Source organism: Hemicordylus capensis, chromosome 3, assembly GCF_027244095.1.
Source record: "Hemicordylus capensis ecotype Gifberg chromosome 3, rHemCap1.1.pri, whole genome shotgun sequence".
Classification (NCBI taxonomy): Eukaryota; Metazoa; Chordata; class Lepidosauria; order Squamata; family Cordylidae; genus Hemicordylus; species Hemicordylus capensis.
In genome coordinates this window covers 194360182-194384610 of record NC_069659.1, presented here as the reverse complement: position 1 = coordinate 194384610, position 24429 = coordinate 194360182, and the positions used below count along the sequence as shown (strand labels likewise).

The 24429-nt window shown below is 44.0% G+C and overlaps 1 protein-coding gene across 50 annotated transcripts in view; it reads left to right on the top strand.

Annotated features, from left to right (window-relative positions):
* The window catches only part of SORBS1 (sorbin and SH3 domain containing 1), a 304285-nt gene that overhangs the window by 199918 nt on the left and 79938 nt on the right, over nt 1–24429 (top strand). For 32 of the 50 annotated variants that reach the window (XM_053307082.1, XM_053307130.1, XM_053307127.1 and 29 more), the window contains 6 exons: nt 5570–5633; nt 6546–6620; nt 6943–7005; nt 13809–13856; nt 14093–14222; nt 17260–17374. In XM_053307082.1, the coding sequence (XP_053163057.1) occupies nt 5570–5633; nt 6546–6620; nt 6943–7005; nt 13809–13856; nt 14093–14222; nt 17260–17374 (495 nt within the window). The remainder of the gene's footprint in view (nt 1–5569; nt 5634–6545; nt 6621–6942; nt 7006–13808; nt 13857–14092; nt 14223–17259; nt 17375–24429) is intronic. The other 18 variants (XM_053307125.1, XM_053307131.1, XM_053307123.1 and 15 more) reach the window with 3 other exon arrangements.

The following is a 24429-nucleotide window of genomic DNA, read 5'->3' as shown; positions in this document are numbered from 1 at the left end:
AGCTGGGCTTGTGAGAACAAGCATGACTTGACCCCTTAGCTAATCATGGTCTGCCCTGGTTGCATTTGAATGGGAGACCACATGTGAGCACTGTAAGATATTCCCCTAAGGGGATGGAGCCGCTCTGGGAAGAGCAGAATTATTATTATTATTACTACTACTACATTTTTTTAATATCCCGCACTTCCTCCAAGGAGCCCAAAGCAATATACTACATACTTAGGTTTCTCCTCACAACAACCCTGTGAAGTAAGTTAGGCTGAGAGAGAGGTGACTGGCCCAGAGTTACCCAGTCTCAAGGCTGAATGGGGATTTGAACTCGGGTCTCCCCGGTCCTAGTCCAGCACTCCCTGGCAACATCTCCAAGAGAGGGCTGAGAGAGACTCCTGCCTGCACCCTTGGAGAAGCTGCTGTCAGTCTGTGTAGACAATACTGAGCTAGATGGACCAATGATCTGACTCAGTATATGGCAGCTTCCTATCCACATTTAAAGGTTTCCCTCCACGATCTACTGATGGGGGCACTCCTATAGAATAGGTTGTAGCTCAATCGTTCGAACAGCGTACTCCTACACCATGTGCTCTGTCTGCTGCCTATTTGGCAGCCCCCTTTTTGTGGCATGCATGTGGCTTCTTGCATTCTTTGGCTGTAGGAGCATCACTCACATCTGCAACTATGGGGACCAGATCTCCTGGCTTCCATTATAATTTTGAGAGGACCAACCCTGGAGATCCTTGCAATCAAAATCTTACCTGCCACTGATGTCTGCTGTGCCTCCAGTTTGCACTGTGCAAGCCCTGGCTGGAGGTGATGGTCCGACTTTACCAGTTAAACCTACTGTGTAAAGTTTTTCAGTTGTCATGCAGATGATTGCCTGGCCACCTGCGAAAAGCTTGGTGGATACAGCCGCACAGTCTGTTTTCAAAAATACAGATACTGGAACACAAACTCTACCTGTTCCCATGCCTCTGGAAAAGGCTACCATTGAGACGCAGAAATACGTGCTGCCTTCGCTGACTCACTCAGTGACTGATCATCACGGTTCCTCTGACTTCGAGTCTGATCCTGATGATTCGGAAGACTTGGCCAATTCTCCTGCCGACGAGCCTCCGACCATGCACGTCTCACCTTATGAGGAAATGAAGGTGTATCATCATCACGTCAGAGAGATGGCTGCTGCTCTCAGGCGCAATCTCAAGTCAGAACTGGCCATTATAGATGATCACGTTAATAAATCTCAATAATCTCAGCCTGTGGCTCTTCCAGTTCTCCCAGTAATTTCCAGGGCTGCTAAATGTGCATGGGAGGTGATCCATACTTCAACCCCCACCTCTAAACATCTAGAACGACAATGAGTATCTTCTAAAGCATCCTGCCCCAAATTCCCTGGTTATCAATTGCACCTCCTCTTGTAAGACAAGTCGCCACTATACTATGCCTGCGAACAAGGAGGGGAGAAAAATGGACATTTTGGGGAGGAAAATCTATTCTACCTCATGCATGTCCATTAAGACAGCAAACTCCTCAGCTTGCACAGCTAAATATAACTATGGCTTGTGGGAGGCTCTTCAGAATGATTTGGACATCTTCTCCCCAGAGGAATTTAAGAACAATTTCTAAAAAACACTGAATAAATCAGCGGCACTTACTGACCAATAATTGAGTACTGCCAAACACCTGGCCAAGCTGGAATCATGTTCCTTGACTGCTGCAATCTCTCTGAGGAGGCACGCCTGGCTTCACTCCACTAACCTTCAGGGCGACATGAAAGAAAAAGTTGAGGGCTTATCTTTTGGTGGTAAGGGCCTTTTCAGCGAGGACACCGACTCTGCTATGGAGCAAATGAAAAAAGCCAAAGTTTACTGCAGCAACTTTCATCACCTCAACATCCTCTTTCAACACTCCAAATATCGATCTTATGCAAGACAGAAGCCCGCTTTCAGAAAGCAAGATTGCCATGATTTTAGGAAACAATATCATCCTTACCATAAGCACACTAATCAGGGGAAAGAGAAATCTAATCAGTCCCAACACACTTAGCAGGTAGAGCCTCAAAAGCATCTTTGAGATTCGGGATCACCCACTGTCACTGTTACATTCCTCTCCCTTCCCGCCACTGGGGACGTTAATATCTTGGCATGTGAAGGACAACACTAGCCTTGCGCCTATACTCTTACCAGCATCCAAAATCAAGTTGGCACGCCATGCCCCCACGGTAATATCGGACCGCTGGGTCCTGAAAATTATAACCTTGGGATATGCCATAGAATTCAAAATGACCCCAAAGTCTTCAGGCATGCAGTTCACTCAACCCTCCCATGCGTTACTGGAAGAAGTGAAGGAACTGTTAGCAAAGAGGGCTATCACCCTGGTGCAGTACACATGCGGGAGGGTTTTTACTCCTGCTATTTTCTGATCCTGAAGAGGGATCGTGGGATTTGGCCCATCATGGATCTACACCACCTGAACAAATTTGTCCATGGGTGAAAATTCCGCATGATAGCGTTACAAGAGATCTTGCCTCTTCTATATCAGGAGAACTGGCTTGTGACCCTGGATCTAAAGGACACGTATTTCCACATTGGTATCAGGACACAACAGAGAAAATATCTGAGATTTGCAGTAGGAAGTCAAGTGTACCAGTACACAGTCTTAACCTTTGGGCTTTCCACCACCCCCAGGGTATTTACCAGATTTATTGCTGCGGTGGTGGCCTACCTATGGATCCAGGGAATAATGGTCTATCCATATCTGAACAACTGATTCTTGACTTCCATAAACAAAGAAGAGTTACATTCTCAGACAAAATATGTTTTATCTCTCCTCCTAGACTTGGGAATCCAAGTCAATTGGGAAAAGTCCAAACTGGAGCCGGTTCGTATTATCAACTATACTAACTGGGGCAGGCACAGAGCATCCTGTTGTCCTGCCCCCCCCCCCAACGCTCCTACCCCCGGCACTCTTGCCTCGTGGGCAGCAGGCAGGCCGGAGGGGGAGGCTGCGCCTCGCTCTCTGCTGCCTGCCCAGTGCTCCTGCCTTTTGGCTGGCCATCCCCCACACCCCGGTGCTTCTGCCTTTGGGCCAGCAGGCAGTCCAGAGAGGGAGGCTGCACCGCTCCGGCCGCTGCCCGCCAGTTGGCTGCTGCCATTTTCTCCCCGTCCCCGTGGCTAATTGGCAGCTACTCGTGAACTCTCGCGAGAGCTGCCACGTATGGAATTAGCCATGGCTACGTCTTAGATAAATAAACGTATAGATAGATTAGAGCAGTCCTGTACACAGAGGCCAGGAAGGTGTACTTCTCTCAAGAATGCTTCCAGTGCATCAGGGACCTTGTTCTCCATTTTCAACAACATCCATCTCAACCGGCCCAACTCATTCAAAGACTCCTAGGTCTCATGGCATCCTGCAACACAGTGGTACAGTATGCCTGTTTAAAAATGTGCAAGTTACGACTTTGATTTCTTTTGGTCTTCCACGCAGATGCAGACAGTCAACACCTGTCAAAAGGGAAGGGGTCCCTTTTCAGATGCTGGCTCCCTCTGTCTGGTTGACAACGGATGCTTCTCGGCTGGGGTGGGGTACTGCGGGGAAAATCAGATTCATGGGACTATGCCTCAATCTCTAAAGTTTTGGCTTATATGAATGGTGATTCTACTGAGACCTTTATGTCAGTTTGGGAGCCTTTTATAAATTTTATTATCCGACAAGGACAGCATTTGTTCCCAATGTCCGGATTTGATTTATGATGCTTTTTGTATCCACTGTGTAATCAGTGTAATCAAGTCTTGACCATTGTTGCTGAACTCTCTTGGAATTTTTGACTTACTTTGAATGTTTTTACCCTGATATATGCTTCAAGGAATGTTCTTATGTTGTATTCTTTCCTTTTCCCCCATACTTTTCAATAAAAATTAAACATTCTTTTTTAAAAAAAAGACCAACCATAGATCTCTTTGCCACCTCAGGGAACACAAAGTACACTCATTTCTGCTCCAGGGCAGGTCACAACCCTCAATCACTGGGGGACACCTTCTGGTTGGATTGGCAGCAGGAGATCCCATATATGTTTCCGCCGCAACCACTGATCAGCCAAGTGGTTGCCTGCCTTCTAACTGTTCTTACATTGTATATCCTGGTGACTCCATGGTGGCCAAGGCAACCATAGTTTCCACATGTACTCAAACTGTCAAGGAACCAGTACCACAGACTGCCACAAGAGGTAGATCTCCTGGCACTGGACAATGGCAATGTCCTGCATCCCAATGTTCTCACTCTCCATCTGACAGCATGGAGAAACGGCTTTATATCCTCCCATTCACACTCCTGTAGAACCGTGGAGCATATCCTTGGTCCTTTCGGCTTTAACCGAGACCCCATTTGAACCAATGAGTTCTGCAGCCATCAAGCTAATGACTAAACTGCCTTCCTGCTTGCCATTACTACAGCTAAGGACGTCAGTGAATTGATAGCATTGCGGATTGATTCACCGTACACCAGGATCTGTCCCAATAAAGTGCTAATGTGTATGGACCCAAACATTTTACCCAAGGTGGTGTCCAACTTCCACCTCAATCAGGACATTGTTCTCCCTATGTTCTTAAAGGACTTGTCTATACCTTTAGAACGTACAATGCACTCCTTGGATATGCAAAGAGTGCTTTTATATTACCCGGATCGCACTAAGAACTTTAGATCCACCAAGCGTTAGTTTGTAGCACACAAGAGCTCTGTGAAAGTCTCCTGCATTCCAAGACAAAGAATGTCCAGATGGCTAGTTGAGCTCATTATGCTGACCTACAAGTCACAAAACGTGAAACCACCTAAAGCAATCAAGGCCCACTCAACCCGTGCCCATGCTTCTTCAGCTGCACACCTAGGGTAACATACGCAGACATCTGTAAAGCTGCAACTTGGTCCACTGAGTTACCTTTTGTCAAGCATTACGCCATAGATGTGCGCTCCACTGCCAAGGTGAGCTTCGGGAGAAGCGTTTTAAAGTGGGTGTCACAATAGCTACTACTTCACCTTCCTCCAGTGGGAGCTAGCTGGACACCCATTCTTATGGATGTTGACAGATCTTGATCCAGATAAACAGGTTGTTTACCTGTAACTTATGATCTGGTAGAGATCCATCGACATCCATAAGACCCTCCCAGACCATACCTCTGCAGTAGTGCTGCACTGTGTGCATATTGATTGTGCATGCTATTCTCCTTCGATGATGAACTCACCTGATGATCGTTCTCCACGGCGGTCGTCCAAGAACTGAAGAACATAGCGCCCTTAAATAGCATACTATAGGTGTGGTGGCGGGGCTCAGTTGCCTTGATGAGCTGCAGCATTCTACTGCGAGGGTCCTGTGCAGGTGCAGAAACCATTCTTATGGATATCGATGGATCTCTATCAGATCATAAGTTACAGATGAGCATCCTGTTTTTCCCTGTTCCCAGCATCCTGTGGGCATTGTTATCACATAAATGGAGTCTGTGCGGAAGCCATCTTGAGTGCTCAGCAACACTGAACACCCAAACTTGTGCTAATATTGTTGTTCTGTACCTTTTTCATTTAGAACACAGACAGATCAAAGGACTGGTACAAGACTATGTTCAAACAGATTCACAGACTAACGAAAGGTACTGTTAACTTTTTTTATTTTTCAAAAACTCTGTTCACAGATAATTTTTCATCCACTGTAGCCAAATGGATATTTAAAAGCATTTCCCAGATTCCCAGAACATTAAGATAAGATCTAGGCAGACATGGATGGTGGATATACTGGAGTAATTCATGAGCCTTCTCCACATATTTTCTCTAGTAATTCGTTGACTGGTGAACGTATAAGCAGTGTTCCTCACTTGGATGTCATTCACTCCCTTGATGTGTCTATTCTATACAGTATTGATAACTGAGCTTCCCCTCTGTGGTATAACCATGTCATGGCTTTGTGGAGCACAGGAAAGTTGAATCTCTTCCTCTGTCTTCTGTAGCTCTGTTACTGGATAAATGGGGCATTTTCCATAGGTCCTGAGTCAGAAACTGCTGGACATTCACATTCCATTTGATGCCAGAAGTAGAAGCTAGCCCCTGTTTTCCTCTTCTCACAATTTTGGTTTTGAAACTTTCAGCTTTCATCACCTTCCCCCTTTAATTTAACTTTGCTGAGCACACACCACTCTGCACTCCTCCTTCCTTCCTTCCTTTAATCCTTCCTCCTCCTTCCTTCCTTCCTGTAACTTCTATCCAGTTACAGCAGGAGATTTGATGGGAATTGAAAGGTGGGAAAGGTGAACCATCACCTTAGCATCCATGAGATAAACCACCTGGGGAGGGGGCATTTAAAGAATAGCAGAAAGTAAGGGCCTTGTACATGGCTGGTCTGTGTGAAGTATAATGCTAAATGCATATTGCCTGCACTTTTGTGGGGGTATCAACTTAAAACACATTCTTAACCTGTGTGTATGAGGAGATTCTTGCCAATTTGTCCATCTGTCCCTTTTAAACCTTTCCTTTCTGTTCTTTCCCCAAAATGTGCTCTTTCTGCACAGACCCTCCTGAAGAAAACCCTTATTGCCCTACCTACAAATTCCCTGAACTTCCTGATATCCAGCCAAAAAATGAAGGTACCATAAGCTTAGCCAGAGTATCTGTCATTTTATATTTGGTTTAACCATACTCTTATTTACCACAATAGAGTGTGCTAGTTGTAGACTGCCTGTTCTTTTAGTGTGGTAGTATATTGAATGATACCCAGTGTGCTTCCTTGTGTGTTGTGTAGAGATGGAATCCTCCCTAACCTATTACTCTGTCTTGAATTATGAAATAATACTATTGCCAAAAGCTGGCTGGAAAAATGTAATGATGATGATAGAAAATTAGGAAGTGATCTGATACCTCCACTTCAGTGTGGCTGCTGTCCAACCCCACTGCTTTTCTCTGCTGCAGAAGAAAATCCTTATTCTCCTACCTACCAGTTTCCTGTGTCTACTCCTAGTCCTAAATCTGAAGGTAAATCGTCAAGGTCAATCAACTTTTCCTTTTGCACAAATGTTGCTGCTTTCTCTTAATTTTCCAACTGGAGTCCTAGCTGCCAGTTGCCCTTCGCTTCCTCCTAATGATTTGCTGCTGGTTAACTGTTGCCTTGAATTGGATGCCCTTCTTGGCTTTGCAGTGCTCTTTCAGCTTTCTTAATAGTCTCCCGACTAATGCTATGGAACTTGGATCTGCTTGGCTTTGTGTGCTTAACCCAAGGTACCAAGCCGTGTCTCTGCAGTGGTTACTTACGCATGTGGAGCTCAATCCACCAAGCACAAGTGAATGCAACAAGATGGTCCGAAAAATATCCATTATCTTCCACAATCATTTGCATTTCAGTGGAATTTTGCTGGAAAAGTGTTCCCAGTGGAATGGACTCATAATGCTGATCATCTTGTGAGACATCATTTAATTCAATGTGCATTTTAAAAATTTGTCTTGCTTTCCCCCCTCAGCTTCCATTGACTACTTTGTTAGTATTTCCATAGAACAATAGCATGATTGCTAGGCTGTTGAAACCAGTGGAAAGAGATGGCCACTGGTTTTATATTTGGTTTAACTGGGTCAGGCCTTTAGAATCCCCATTATGCACTTACTCAAAGGGTCTCAGCTCACAATAGCTCCCCTGAGCCCTCTCTTTGGTAAACAGCAACTTGATTATTTAAACTTCTAATTATCAAACATTTTTTTAAAAACCAAGATTGTTTTACCAGTTGTTCATGTAGTGTGAGGCTCTGCACAGCTAGCTTGCCAAAGACAAGCTGGCTCCTTTCTCACATAGCTGCTGCATTCTGTGATCATAAGCAACCCTTTGACAACCAGAATCTTCTTTTGTGTGCTGCTGCATTCTATGTGCAGGACATTGCTTGCAGCTGATCAGATTGAAATCTGTTTTTAAAGCACTTTAAAAATTTTTTATCATATTTAAATGGATACAACAAATACAGTGGTCCCTCTACTTACGAAATTAATCCGTTCCGAATGCACATTTGTAAGTCGAAAAGTTCGTAAGTCGAAAAGCGGTTTCCCATAGGAATGCATTGGGAACGGATTAATGCGTTCCGGAGCCTAGAAAAAAGACCCAGACCCCCAGTAAGGCTTGCAAACTGCACAGGAACATTTCTTTTCAAGAATAAACAGGCAGTAAACAGGCAGGCAAGTCAAGGAAACCGCATGTAAAATTCGTAAGTCGAGGAAACCCCATCTAAAAATTTGTAAGTCGAAAAAACCGCATCTAAAACCAGATCTAAAACTGCTGTTTGTAACTCGAAAAATACTTATGTCGAGTAGTTCGTAAGTCGAGGGACCACTGTACAGATATTTCTATACTGCCTGATATGTGTATCTCTACGCGGTGAACACATATATTGTGTATGTATGAGAATCTAGGTTTAATCTCTGGCTTTACAGGATAACGAGGGATCTTGGGATCAGACCACATGTGATCTTAGATGCATCACTAACCTGGCATGCTCTTTGGTAAATAGCAGCCAGATCTCCCACCCCTGCACACGAGGCTGTGAATTGCCAAGGAACAAAAACTTATGTTGGCACCAATTGAAACTTTTTTTCTTGGAAAAGTTCAGCCACAGGGGGAATCCATATTAAGATTATTAAATCCCTCCCTGCCATGTCCACGTCAAGGGGGCCCAGTCTGGCTATTATTTACCTCCAAAACTGGAAGTATACTAGGGCCAATGACACATTTAACTTGTGTGGAATGTAGTTTGCTAGAGAGCTACTGCCAATCAAGGTCCAAAGTGCAGGAAAAGATTCTGATCCAGCGTAAAGCATCTTGTGTGAGGTCTTTAGAGAAAATATGATGCATTGCAGAAAGTGTGTGAGTGATAAAATGACTCAGAGCATGGCTTTCAGAGCCACTGCCAACAAATGAATGTTTGGGATGTTGCATAACAGTTTCTGCTTCAGCAGTGTCATATTTGGTGATGGTATGTTGATGTTGCAAACTGATGCAGGACACCAAGCCAGTGCAGCTACATGAACTGTCATTGCTATGCTGTCAGCTATCATCATTATCAGGAGCAGCACTGCAGAAGGAGAGGATGAGTAGGTCCCGCATCTTGACCACCGCAGCACAACTTGGGGCAGCAGCCTTTTATAATGGGATTGCAGCTGTGAGCAGCACAGCAGCATGCACTTGTCCAATTTGCAAAAAAAATGTTGCAGCTCTGTCTACAGCTTTAGCTGGTGAAGAAGCAAGTTTCTAGTTTGTCAATAAACTTATGCATCCTTTTTATTCTTGCCAGGACCAATGTTTTCTGCAGCATGGTGCTGCTGTCACTCTGAGTTTTAACCTCCTGTGCTGGTTTGAATACAAAGTTGTCTTTTGGATCCATGCCCAATGTGGCTTATAACATCTAGCAGGGAGGTTGTTAAAGATGGTCTAGTTGACTTCATAAATGCTACACAGAGGAAGGGCAGGATACTCAATGTTTGTAGGATACAATTGTGAGACTTTTGCTTAAGAAGCCTGCCCTAGAGCCCTCAGTGATAGATAATTATAGGCTAGTCTCCAACCTCCCTTGGGTGGGCAAGGTAACTGAGAGGGTGGTGGCTCATCAACGCCAGGCAGGTTTGGATGATACTGATGATCTAAATCCATTTCAAACCGGCTTTAGAGTGGGCTATGGGGTGGAGGCAGCCTTAGTCGGCCTGATGGATGATCTCTATCAAGGAATGAACAGGGTGTGTGTGACTCTGTTGGTTCTTTTGGACCTTTCTGTGGCTTTTGATACTATTGACCATGGTATCCTTCTGGATTGCCAGGGGGATTTGGGAATAGCTGGTACTGCTTTGCAGTGGTTCCGTTCCTATGGTTTCCAATGGTTTTTAACATCTGAATGAAACCACCTGGTGAAATCATCAAAAGATTTGGTGCAGGGTGTTATCAATATGCTGATGACACCCACATCTATTTCTCTGTGACATCATCATCAGGAAATGGAATAGCCCCCCCCCCCACTAAATGCCTGCCTACAGGCAGTAATGGACTGGATGAGGGATAATAAATTGAATCCAAGCAAGACAAAGATACTCATGGAAAGGGATCATACTTCAAGGGACATGATAGATCTTCCTGTTCTGGATGGAGTTGCACTCCCCCTGAAGGAACAGGCATGTAGCTTGGGAGTGCATCTGGACCCAGGCCTCGTTCTGGTTTCTGGGGTTGAGGCTATGGCCAGGAGCGCTTTCTGTCAACTTTGGTTGATACAACAGCTGTGTCCGTTCCTTTAAGATAATGATCTCAGAACTGTGGTGCACTCTCTGGTAACCTCTAGGCTTGACTACTGCAGTGCGCTCTATGTGGGGCTGCCTTTGTATGTAGTTCGGAAACTTCAATTGGTTCAAAATGCAGCGGCTAGATTGGTCTTCGGGGTTTCTTGGAGAGACCATATTATGCCTGTTTTAAAGCAACTGCATTGTGCTGCAGGCAAAAAAACCCCACAATGCTGATAATTACCTTTAAAGCCTTAAATGGCTTAGGGCCAGGTTACCTGGGAGAGCACCTTCTTTTGCATGATTCCGTATACCGCCACCTCATCTGGTGGTGACTCAGGAGCTGGCCTTTTCTATGGTCACTTTTGGGCTGTGGAATGCACTCCCTATTGACATTCATGACTTAATATCTTTACCAGCCTTTAAAAGAGACACACTTTTTAAGCCAGGCTTTTAGTAATCTCTGAATGTTTAAAAATGTTTAATTGTTGTTTAATAGTTGGTTTTATTCTGTTTCTATTGTGTTTATTTTTGTGAACTGCCTAGAGCCTTTGGAGTCAGATGGTATATAAATAAAATAAAATAATAAAGTTAGGTCATGGCATAAGACACTGAGAGTGTCAGGACTCTGACAGCAGAGAGTGGAGGAGAAGAGATTTCCTGCTGTAGTTTAAGGAGCTTGATTGATTGTTAAATATTTATACTGCATGTGGCCACAGAGCAAATTTGCTTGAAGGAATGAGGGTGTGCCAGAGTGGAGGTGGGATAGGCTTTCTAGTTGTTTACCACTTTAAAAATACATAGTGAAATGAGGACTTCTAGATTGGAATTGTACATAGGGGGAGCAGGGCCAATTAAACAAAGTGCATAATGGTAATGCCAGTACCCATTTTCAAACCCAGAATATCATGTGTAATTACCGTATTTTACGGACTATAAGACGCTACGGACTATAAGACGCACCTTAATTTTAATCCAGTTTTTCAGAGTTTTAACATATTAGACTGTTAAAACATATAAGACGCACCTGAATTTTGGCGGATATTTTTCGAGGAAAAAAGTGAGTCTTATAGTCCATAAAATACGGTAATCAGTGCTGCTTTAGTACTGGGAATGTGGAAGGGGTGCATGTGATGCCTATCAAAGTACGCCAGAATGTGCCTTTGCCTGAACAAGGCTACAATCCACCACCCAGAGCTGTTCGGATGGGGCGGTATAGAAATGAAATGAAATAATGAAATAATGAATGAATGAATAATATATCTTGCCCCACTGACCACAATGACTCTCATGATGCACAAGGCAACACCAACATTCTTGACTGGCTGGTGCTACTGTGCACGTGGAAGCCAGCCCCAGCAGCACTGTGCAACCATGTAAAATAGTGTGCCTGCACTTGCGCAGCACTACTTATATTGGAAATAATGTAAGTTCCATTGTGTAAGTGGATGCACGCTGTTTTAAGTAATTGTACAAGACTGCTGACTTTTACCGTTGTATCAGCACCAGCCTCTTGGGAACACCAAAATTGCCTTGTGTATCATGTGGACCAGTGGGACTTATTTCTAAGCAAACATGCATAGGACTGGCCTGTAATTTAAATAGTAAATATTTAAAATATTTATATCCCACCTTTCCAGTACTGCTCGAGGCAGTTCACAATAGTAAAATAATATTTTTTATTTATTGTTAGATTTATATACCGCCTTTCGCTAAAAACAACCCCAAGGGGGAATAAAAACAATATAAAATTTAAAACCATAAAACAAATAACACAATGTAGAATAAAACCATTTAAAACAAACATCAGATGCAGGGGCTTGGCTGAGCTCCCAAACAGGGCCGCACATCCCCATTTGGGAGCTAAATCAGCCAGTGCTGCCTCCACAGCATGACCAGAGTGACTCTCACAGGGAGAGTTGCTCTGGCCACGCTGCAAATGCAGGGCTGGCTGATTTAGCTCAAAAGTGGGGCCATGTGGCCCTGTTTGCAAGCTAAATCACCCCCCCCCCGCGTCTGATGTCAGATGCGGGGGTGTGTCTGGGCCCTGAGGGGCAGCGGCCCGAGTTCTTTGAATCCCTCCACTCAGTGGTGGCTCCGCCCCTGCCATCAGGCTGTAGTAAAACACATCAAACAGCCTCTTTAAATAAGTAAGTTTAAATATCTTAAAAAAAAAAAAACTAAAGGGAGGGAGCATGGTGAAGCTGTTCTTGGTAGACATTCTAGAGCCAAGGGGCTGAAAAGGGCTGATGACACTGTGTCACCAAGATTTGCCACCCATAACTACCTGTGAATCTCAGTAGGATTAGTATTAGCAACCACTTCTAGGACCCTCTGTGGTCAGGTAGCGGGTTGAAAGGTGTTTGGCTGTAGATTCAGAAAGGTATTCTTTATAGAATGTATACAGTTTACAGAGATTACTGCTGGAAGATATAGTGATGGTCACTCACATAGATAGGTTTTTTGAAAGGATGTTTCATGTTTGTGGAGGATAGGATTGTGCCCAGACTGGTTTTTGCGGTCTGGTCAGAATCTGAGCCAAATTTGGATCAAACTGTGGGTATGCAAACTGGTTCGAAGCGGTTTGTGATCAAACCACTCTAACCAGCCTGGTTCATGGTGGAACAGTTCACAGTCGAACCAGTCCATGCACACCTCTAATGGAGGATAGGTCTATTTAGCCATGAGAGCTCAATGGAACTTCCGTGTTTGGAGGCAGTGTACTGCTGAAGACCAGTTGCTGGTCTTCAGCTTTAAAGCTCTATGGGGAAAGTGCTGGGAAGGACTCCATTTTCTGGTGCTGCTTTCACAACATTATGGAGGCTTCCCACAGCTTTGCTTCCCTTAAGGGCCCTTCCTGGTACTGTACATGGACTGCTCTGTATGGAGATAAGCGGGGAGATGATCTGCTTCCGTATAGGGCCAGGGGCGAGGTGCAAAAGAATCTTTGCAGATGCACACGAGTTACTAGGAAACAAGACATGTAGGCAAAAGCGTATTTGCGTCTTGCCAGTGGGCTTCCCAGAAGTATCTGGCTGGCCATTGTTGGAAACAGGAATCTGGACTAGATGGACCTTTTATTCGGATCCCGCAAGGCTCTTAGTGGTTTGGAGCAGGGAAATAGCAGGCAGGGAAAGGGTTGAGTACCCCCTTGACTACTGCTTCTCATCTCAACACCCTCCTCCTAAAGAGGCTTTTTCAGTTTAGGAAGGGTTGACAGACTACTGTTATGTGTTTGTGTAGTTAGACCCTTAGTGAAGCAACTGTAAAGGTTCTGCAGCATGCTCTTAGAATAATTGTGTGTGTTTTAGTATACAAATACCTGCAATGTATGAAATGCCAGTCTGTTCCATGAGTAGAGATGGATCCTGCAGCCCTCCTTCTGCTCACATACTGTCTCCTTGTGTTATCATGTTTCATATGGATGAAACCACTGAAAGTAACATCAGAATCAGGTGTGTAAGAACAGAAGGGAATGCCTTCAGTCATTTATGCATCATGGAACATCCAAGATGACTGCAAATGATTTTGTTTTCCAGATGAAGATTCTGATTCCTATTATCCTCGATACTCCTTTTATAATGACAGTGAGTAATCTATTTTTGAACCTTTGAAAGTACTGTATAAATGCTATAGATAATATAATACTGTGGTGCAAAAGAGAGAGTGCAAGTGAATTGCTAATTATATCCCAACATTACATCTGGAGAAGCATAGTGCTTCCTGAATTTAAACACGCCCCCCTCCCTTAACATTTGGAACACTGGCCCTACTGTTCTCCTTCCAAACTTACCATTGTTCTTTAAAATGCTCCATTTTGCAGCAAGAATGCAGACTTCAGTGCCCCGTTCCAAGAGTGAGAATGACACCATCGACACAGAGAAGGTGGTCAAGAGATCTGCCACTTTGCCACTGCCGGCTCGTTCTTCGTCTCTTAAATCAAGCCCTGAAAGGTAACTGAGGTTGAGGTCTGTCATGGTCCATCTTGAAAACAGGATCTAGAGCTCAGTGTGATTACTAATTTAACAATAATTACAGTAGCAATTGATTACTTTGCCTCTATTTGTAATTATTGAAACAGTTTTCCTTATCAAGGAAAAGTATTGATATTCTCTCTCACACTCACCACATTTCTTTGAAAGTGTTCCATTGATTTCAATGAAACTTACATCCAAGCAGGCATGTTTAAGATTGCTGCCTTAATGTTCCAACTGTTGGGAATTCTCTGTGGTGAGAGAATCCCTTTTTCATTATAGCAGAGTGCACAGAGACACAACACTGCGGAATTTACTTAGGCATGCATGTATGCTGAGAGTAAAGTAACTTGGAGCCAATTCATAGTTTCAAATCAATATATAAGGCATTTATTAGAGAACTCCATTCTAGATAGGAAAGTGAGGAGTTAGGATCTCTAATCTATTTGTCTAGCTGGATGCAGATGGATTCTGCATCTTCTCTGCACACATGGTGCAGGGAGAAGAGCTTACCATGTTGCAAGGTAGTAGGAACAGGAAGAGAAGAGAGGGAGGAAGTTAATCCTTAAGAGTACCAATCTACATTTCAAAGGGATAGTGTCAGAGCAGTAGAGAAGGGATGACCAATGTCTTGACCCTCTAGCCCTCTGACTCACTAGTCTGTCCTCCACTGTCTGAGACAAGAGACAGCACATAGTCCTTAACTTCCAACACAAACTGCATCACAGTCTGCCTTTTTCCTTTCTCACAACAGACCTATGAGTTACACCAGGTGTTGGTCATTTTAGATTTTAAGAGGCCATAGCCAGCAAACCCAATGGATACAGGAGAGATTGTACATTCACTTGCCATCACCTATAAAAGGTGGCAGCAGTATAATTCTCTGCACTTTTAATATGCATCAAGAGCATCTCAGCTTAGAACATGTTACATTCATCAGTTCTTTACTATTACATGCCTAACCGGAAAGCAGCTGAGTCTGAGGCAAGGCTCAGGAGCCCTGAAATCTGAATAGCTGTGCCTATCATCGCCATGAGGCATCCTCAGGTAGCTGCTGGGGCCCAGGATTGCTGGCATGACCTAGTACTGATACCAGGTCTTTCTGTCCCCTGAAGAGGATTGAATTACCAATGGAGGGTGTAATTTACCGTGATGGATTTTGTGATTAATTAGCAGAGCACTAAGGAAGCTAGCCACTCCAGTTACAGAGTAGAATGCAGAGTTTAGTTGTTGCAGCTATTTAGAGAAGACACAGGGAGATTCTTGTAAAATCTAAATACTAAGTAGATTTATTCGATAGGAAAGACCTAATCCTATCTATAGGCTACATAGTGAATAGGTAGGAAGAGAGAGAGAGAGAGATGTTTCCATCTGCTCTCCAAGAGGAATGGAAGGGGTTCTGACTCATCGCAGGAAATGCCTGATTAGTCAAGGCAGGGGGCTCATAGAGTAGAGGTAAAGCAGGGATAGGCAAGGAGACCCCCACGAGCTACCTCTACTCTCAATGCCCCCAGTGGTCATTAGGATAGTTGGTGCAAAACATCAGTGCACTGGAACTCCATCTCCAACATGCTGTCAAGATGCTTTCAAGACGCTTTGCAAGAGGGTTTCAGGGCACACCAAAGCACTTGCCAAGGACTCTTACAAATCTATTAGCACTTTGTCCACATTGGACAGGATGCTGCTGCTATTCAATTTTCTTCTTTTTTAAAGTCAGATTTTCTGAGTCTCCCCCACCCCCGCCAAATAGAAGCATCCTGAAGAAAATAAAGATGACAATGGTTTACTCATAATGTCATGTAGATTCCCTGTTTTTTTAAAAAAGAGAGTGAACAAAGTGGCAATTTAGAGTCAACATTTAATGTGGAAGCACCTCCTGTCTAGTTATACATTGCATCCCATATATTATTATTATTATTTTACACAGTCAGACAGGTGTTATTGACTGGTTTGTTTTATCCAGACATCAAGTCCTTCCCAAGGACCTGGGATGCCAGAATTTTATTGTCAATGTTGTTGCTGTTATAGATTATTATTTCTTGTTTACACAGTCAGACAGGTGTTATTAACTGGTTTGTTTTATCCAGACATCATCATCATCATCATCATTATTATTACATTTATATCCCGCTCTTCCTCCAAGGAGCCCAGAGTGGTGTACTACATACTTAAGTTTCTCTTTCACAACATCTCTGTGAAGTAGGCTAGACTGAGAGAGAAGTGACTGGCCCAGAGTCACCCAGCTAGTATTATAGCTGAATGGGGATTTGAACTCAGGTCGTCCTAGTCCAACACTCTAGTCACCACGGTGGTTGTTATAGGGCTACAAAAGCTAACAAATTCTTTTAGAATGTTATCACTGTCAATAGCCACACACACACCCTTTTTGGGGGGTCGGGGCAGGTGTGTGTGTTCCAAATATACCATTAGAATTCCCCTCTGACTATTTCCTAATTATCTGACTGACAATTTTATTTTTAAAAAAATATTTTTGTTTTAGAAATCCCAAAGATCTCTTATCTTTGCATGATTTTTTAAAAAATCTAAGTTTCCTGTTTTTATCCAATTCCTCTAGTATGTTTATCAAGTTTTTCTAGTGTGTTATCCAGTGTATTTTTGTTTGTTTGTTAACCGATTCTTATTTTTTAAATAATTGCTAATTCCTGGCTTTGACTGCTTGCTTATTAAAATGGGTGGAGTTATTTACAAAAGCACCAATGAAAAGTATTTTAGCAGTATCCTAAATTGCTTTCCATGGCATTTCGTTTGAGCAGGTAAACTCAAAATTCTTGGATCTCTATTCTAATATTAACTCTTACTACTTTGTTTTATATAATATAACAATACATTAATTCTCTAAGTTATTCTCTAATCTCTTAAGAGATTTTTATACTAGACAGTATATAAATTCAATACATAAATAATAATTAAGTTTTCATTTTCATTTATTTATGTATTACATATATATCTCACCTGTGTTCATTTCTGTGACAACAAACTGTATTCTCTTTCCCAGGAATGACTGGGAGCCTCCAGACAAGAAGGTGGACACAAGAAAATACCGTGCCGAACCTAAAAGTATTTATGAATATCAACCAGGAAGGTCCTCAGTTCTGAACAATGAAAAATTGGTAATGTTAATTTTATCCTATCTGTGTTCCCCTCCCCGTTCTCCTTTAATGTGGCTATATTTTACATTGACTGAGTTTTTGTCTAAAATGTATTTAACATCTTAATATCCTCAATTCTGTAAAAACATCTGGCAAATAGACCAAACAATCTTTTTTTCCTGTGGATGTTTTTTGTGTTGAGTGCAATTCACTTGGCTAAAACGTAGTCCATGTTTGAGGTGTTGGATGGTGGCAATGGTTAGCTTGGAGGCTGCTGTAAAATTTAAATAGTCTGGTTGGAATAAAGTCCCTGCAGGTTTTTAAAGTGAAGTCAGAAGAGGCTTCAAGCTTGATAGACCCTTGTACCCAGTTTATTCCTAGATATGTGCCCAGGGTTTCATAAATTCATTCACCTGTTTGTCCAGCAGCAAGTGTGCCACTCCCATCTGACAAACACCCCTGTGTGACAGCTAAAGTCCTGCCTGTATGTGTGTGCTCTATGGAGGAAAGGAGGAAGTTGTGTTTCTCCTGCAAATTGGGCTTATGCAAAAAGAGCCAGCAGCATCTTGCTCCTGCTTTCTGCAAACAAAACAGGAAAGGAGAAGAACCACCCCTGCCTCCCCCATCCAAGTGCTCAATTGTAGGGGTGTGCACCGGACCGCGGACCTGCGGCTCGGCACTGGGGTGGGGGGTTCCATTAAGGGCGGGGGGGCTTTACTCACCCCTCCCGCGCTTTGCTGCTCTGGCGCCATAATTATTTTTAAAAATGCGCCGCAGAATTGCTCGTTGCTCGCCGCTCCGGGGCTCCTTCTTGACTTCAAAATCGGGCGGCAGGATACTTCCCTGCCGCCCCCGAAGCCCCCTCAAGCCATTTGAGCTCTTGAAATCTTGCCCGGACCGAGTGCTAAAGCGCTCGGGCGGGCGGCGGGGAGATGTCTGTCCGTCCGCCCGCCCCCTTCCCTGCCTTCTGCGAAGTGCAGGGAGCCTTTCAATTATTTGAAAGGAATTAGGCAAAAGGCTGATTTTTAAATGATTTTTGAAGTTTATGTGTCTTTAAGGTTAGCAGATGAGAGTGGATTCATGGTTTGTCATTGAAAATCTTATATGCTACCAAATAATCTACACTCAGAACACTTCAGAAACAACAAAACTCAGTACCCCATGGGTTAGCAACCCATGGAGGTGGTTGGCACCCTCGCTCTGGGCCACCCCAGCACCCCCCAAGTGCAGTTATGGGGCTGCTGAAACCTCCATTCTTCCCTATGGAGAAAAACCTTAAAGCCACTTGTGGGGTGCTGGGGTGGCCCAGAGTGAGTGGTGGTCTAGTGCAAAGAGGGTGCCAACCACCCCCATGGATTGCTAACCCATGGGGTACTGGGTTTTGTTGTTTCTGAAGTGTTCTGAGTGTAGATTCTTTGGTAGCATATAAGATTTTCAATGACAAACCATGAATCCACTCTCATCTACTAACCTTAAGGACACATAAACTTCAAAAATCACTTAAAAATCAGCCCTTTGCCCAATTCCTTTCAAATAATTCTGATAGTTTCCTTGCCCACCCTAGGAACTACCACCCACCACACTCCTCTCTACGACACCCCTTTCCCCCCAATGTGAAGCTATACATTTGCTGTAATCCTCATTATTTCCTATGAGGAATTCCAAAATAATATTAAAATTCACCAATAATCAGAGGAGTGTCTGATTGCCTTGGGGTTTTGTGGGTGGTAGGCACTCCTGTCTGTCTACCACCCACCCCACTTTTGTGCCCCTAGGTGCTCCACAATAGGGGATGATGGGCTGGTTCGGGTCCCATTATACCCTGTGAGAAAAATAATTAAAAATATTTCAAATATTCATAAAAAATCGTAGGACTGTCCGATTGCTTCAGGGTTTGGGTGGTTGTTGGCACCCATGGGTGCTCCACAATAAGTTATAATGGGCTGGTTCGAGTCCCATTATACCCTATGAGAAAAAAATAAAAATAATTTTCAAAAATTCATAAAAACATTGTACGAGTGTCCAAATGCTTTGGGGTTTGGGTGGCAGGTACCCCTGGGTGTCAGCTACCTTCCTACCAATTTTTGGATGTCTGCACCGGTTCAAACCAGTTTGAACCGGTTCGAATCGAACCACCCCGTAGTTCAGTTTGAATTTGAACCTGCAGTTCGAACCTGATGGCTGGTTCGGTTCGAATTCGAACCTTCGAACCACCCTGGTTTGAATTCGAGCCGGTTCGCACATCCCTATTAAAGTAGCTCGACCTTCCTGTTGCCCTGTTGCACTGCTATTAGAGCACTAGAACACTGGGGGAAATTCCATATATATATATATATATATATATATATATATATATATATATATATATATATACACACATCAGAGTTAAAACAAAAACAGCATTTCTGGGGATCCGTGGCCACCTCACATGTGCACACACACGTCCTTCATCTTTCTGTCCCGTACCTAGGCACAGGTGACTATACCAATGGGAAGCAAGATATGCCCACCTCCTCTGGCATCTCATTGGCCACTAAAGGACCATGAAACCTGCTATGTATTTTGCATGCTCTAAAACCTGCCAAAACTTCCCATTGCTCTGTTGCATTGCTGTGTGCAAGAACACCCCAATTAAAAAAACTCTTTCAGTTTACAAGATCTCAGTCATATATGACTGATGAAGGTCATATATGCTGGGCGTATAATTTATCTTGTGCCACCCAGCATCCCCCTCTGCAGACCATGTATTTTGCACTCTGTAACGTTAGCTGGACCTTCCTGTTGTCCTGGTGCACAGCTGCTAGAGTGCTGGAACACTGGGGAAAATTCCATACACATATATCAGTGCTAGACCAAGCTTTTGACCATAAGTAAACTTCAGGGCACAGAAAACCGGTGTGCCAGGTAGGGAATTGAGAGGGGTAGCAGGTATTGCTGACACTCCCCAAAGTCATCTCCATACAGGCAGCCACACCTCCAACTCATGCTTATTTCTACATGGCTGCTCCTAAATTCTGCAGTCTCCCCCACTGCTGTTCTCAGAACTGCTTAAAAGTACAACTTTTTAAAGACTCTTATATCATGCCAGTAGTCATGAAAAAAGCTGGAAAATGCTGTTCACGGTCTGAACGACCCATTGCTGTTACCAGGCACGGAGGGAGGCTGGCAGCAGCCCTTGTTCAGCCGCTGCCTCGGCCCCCTGGCCCTGCCCCCCGCATCTGATGTCAGGCGCAGGGGGCTGGCTAGCCACACCCCCGCATCTGACATCAGACACAGGGGCGTGGTCTCCCTCCCAAACGGGGCTGTTTGGAAGGGAGATCGGCCTCGCTGCATTGGCAGTGAGGCCAGGAGCAGCTCTCCCTGCCTTTAAAAGGCAGGGAGAGTCACTCCGGCCGTGCTGCCAATGCGGCATGGGCCGATTTCAGTCCCAAATGGGGCCATGTGGCCCTGTTTGGGAGTGAAATACTGCCCCCCCCCCCATGTCTGATGTCAGATACAGGGTGTGCGTCTGGGGACGCAAGGCACGGCCCCAGGGGGTGGCGGCCCGGGTTCTTTGATCCCATTCGCCCAATGGTGGCTCCACCCCTGGCTGTTACTGTATTGATCACTTTAAATCCCTCCCCTGTCTGAACTCCTCACAACCCTAACCATAATGAAGCAGCTATAAATCACCATCTGGAAAACTTCTTGGAACAGAAATATATTTAATAGACACATAAAAACCAAAAGAGATATGTGGCACAAAGTTCTTATAAACACTTTGAGAGGTTTGAAGAATTAATTAATTAGTTACTCTTAATCTGCTTGAACTAGAACATAATAACTTAAAGCATTATGAAGTTTTAGTCTTCAGTTGTTTCGTAGGGTGGGGGGTGGGAGACCTTGTTTCCACTTACGACACAAAATAGAACAAAAGGAGCAAATGAAAACAAGCAGCCTTGTAACATCACACAGTAGCAAATGAAAAATGCTTTTTGGTTCCTGCAACATAGCATTAAACACTATAACGTGTGTTATAGGTTATGTTGAACTGCAACAAGATTCATAACGCCACTTTTTTGGTTTTTGTTCTACCTCACATATGTAATTATTATTTTTAAGGCACATGTACTCTATGACTATATTATTTGTGTTATATACAGAACGATAGGACTTTGCACAGTCTTGAGTGGTGTTGCCTGGTTGGCTCTGGATTATAATATCCTGATCCTAAATCGTTTGATATAATTATTCAGTTCATTCAATGGAACTTAGTTCCGCTTGGGGGGTCAAACTAGACATTATAGCAGCAGCCACATTTGTTTATTCACATCTACTTTATCCCCCATATAAAGCAGTGGTTGGTGGAATATTATTATATGCAAAGGGATGCATGGCAAGCGGACTAAGCTTTCCCTGACATAGTGAGGCTATTCCCACAACCAGCCAAAACCGGGCTAAGGGAGCCCAGCCCTGTTTGGGATGGTTGTGTGCCACCACAGAAGCCACGTGGTTCCCAGCGGCCAGCCCTCTAAAATGCCCCCCCCCTTTTAAACAAGGTTCGCAGAGCAAGCACTCTGCTAACCCCATTTTTGTGATCGTGAGTCACGATGGTGCGGCTTGTGCCGCGGTGACTCACGCATAGACCCCCGACTGGGAGGCTACAAAAAGCCTCCCGGCATCGGGGTGGAGGGCTCCCCAGAATGCCCCATGCATTTATGCAGGGCATTCTGGGACTTCCAGGGGCTAGGCAGCCCCCAATCCCCACCACCCCAACTGGCTCTGTGACAGAGCCAGGATTCGTGTGGGCGACCGATCCAGCCGCCCAAGGCAAGCTCCCTGCTTGTCTGCAGAGAGAGGGGTTAAGCTTGCTCTCCCCTCAAACCCTCTGCAGGCTCTCCACACTGCTTGTGTGAAGAGCCTTTATCTCTCCAAGTTCTATCACCTTAAGCACTTTTCTCCTTGCCTGACTCACTTCTGTTATCAGAAAAACTCTCAGAACAGTAATGCTGTTTGTTAAATTCAATTCGGTTTGTGAGAATTGACAGCTTTTGGGCTGCGTGTGACTCTTGATTTGAGCAGAGTGGGAAAGTAGCTATTTTTTAATTTTAAAGTGGGTTAAAAATATTGGCTGACAAGCAAATACAGAACTACCCTTTTTAAAGTTTTGCCAGTTTCAGATCCTATAAGATAGTTCTCTGAGGCAATTTTTACCCTGAGCACCTATATCTAAAGGCTTTCTTACAGAAACAGACACGTTCTGCTCGAGTAGAACATAACAATGCTAGATGTGTATGCTTTAGCAGTTTGCGCAATGTTGGCATGCAAGACAGGAATGGAACTGTGCTAAGTTATGAGATAAAAATAGTCATCTTGGATCTTGCAGATCATGGTCCTGAGTGTAACAAAGATAAATAATGCTCAGAGATGTGTTGAAAGTGGAAATGAGATATCTGATGTTTGTTGGTACCTGCTGATGGTTGTCAAAAGTGCTGTGGAATGCTGGATATGCTGTCACTGTTTTTACTACTTACTATTTTTGTTTGCTTATTATTGCTGAGGGATACTTAGAAACAATTGAAAAGGCCAAGAAAAACTGCAAGCCCTCTGACAGGCCACTGTAAGACCTTCTTGGCCTCCACTAGAGGTAGCACAAGTTGCCTGCCTCATCTTCTCCCCCTGGCTGTAGAACCAGGGCTGACCTCCAAGTGGGCAGCAAGAGGAATTCCGTTGCTCTGGTGCTCTTAGGATGCACAGCACAATGGCATTAGCATTATCCTGTGGTGTGATAACACTAAGGGACCGTAGGGGTTGAGGAAGGAAATGATTTAGCAAGAACCTGGATGCAGGTCATGATGCCACCACACAGAAAAGCACTGAAAATGTGTAACTTGCCTCCTGTGCTAATGGCAAGGCAGCTGGACAATCACTGGGCTTTAGAATCTGACCTAAAGACGCATGAGGCAGCAACCTTGCTGAAATTAAGCAAGTCAAAATCTGCCCAGTGCCTGCATGTTAGCTTTCCCAGTGGTTTTGGATGCTTATATTAATTGACACCTATGCCTCAGTCCCCAACTGGATGTGACAGTTATATGTATCTTTCTCCTAGTGTGTGTGTGTGTGCTTGTGTGTGTAATTATAAAAAAAATCGTTCTGACACAGATGAGGGAAAAGAAGCTTAGAATGTGATTGTGAGGTGTTTGCATAATGGTGCAGTGGGGGAATGCTTGACTAACAAGCAGACGGTTGCTGGTTCAAATCCCCTCTGGTACTATACCGGTGGCAGCAATATAGCAAGATGCTGAAAGGCATCATCTCATACTGCACAGGAGGAGGCAATGGTAAACCCCTCCTGTATTCTACCAACAGAAAACCTCTGTGGGCGCCAGGAATCAAAATAAACTTGACAGCACACTTTACTTTATTGCTGTGCTGTCCACTGTCATTGGGTTGTTCAAATGCCTAATTCACATCTAAGATTCAAGGGCACAATTCTTGGACTTCAGAAAGAAGGCTTGGAAAAGGGTGTACATTCTGCAACTGCAGATGCCCAGGGACAGAATGGAACAGTACAGGAAGTGAGGGAGGAGCAACAGGAATTATTTAGTACCATCTTTTGCACTATGCAGAATCTGAATCTCTGTTACAAATATTTGTTGGTTTTACACTAAAGTTCTGCTTGCAAGACTGATAAACTATGGCTTAGCAGGAATGCAAGCTGTCTCAGCAAGCTCTCCCCTTCCATTTTCTCCTTAACTTGCACACCTCCAGGCACCCCGATTTGTTAAACCATGGTTCAGTGGCTTCTGCAAAGCCAGGAACTGTGGTATAACTTTGGCTTACAAGTCAGTTTGTGAAACCAAATTCAAACTGTGGTTTCACATGTTGATTTGTACACCAGAGTTGCAAAACTGTGTGCAAAGCCACGGTTTAACAAGCCAGAATCAAAACATCATAGCTCTGTGATGGAGCGGAGAAGGGAGTGTGAGTACATAGACTGGTCTTTTGTTCCCCAAACAAACCGTGTTTTGTTTGGCTGTATAAACAGCCCTAACTGCCTTAGCTTCTCCCAAAGAATCTTGATAATAGTAGTTTGG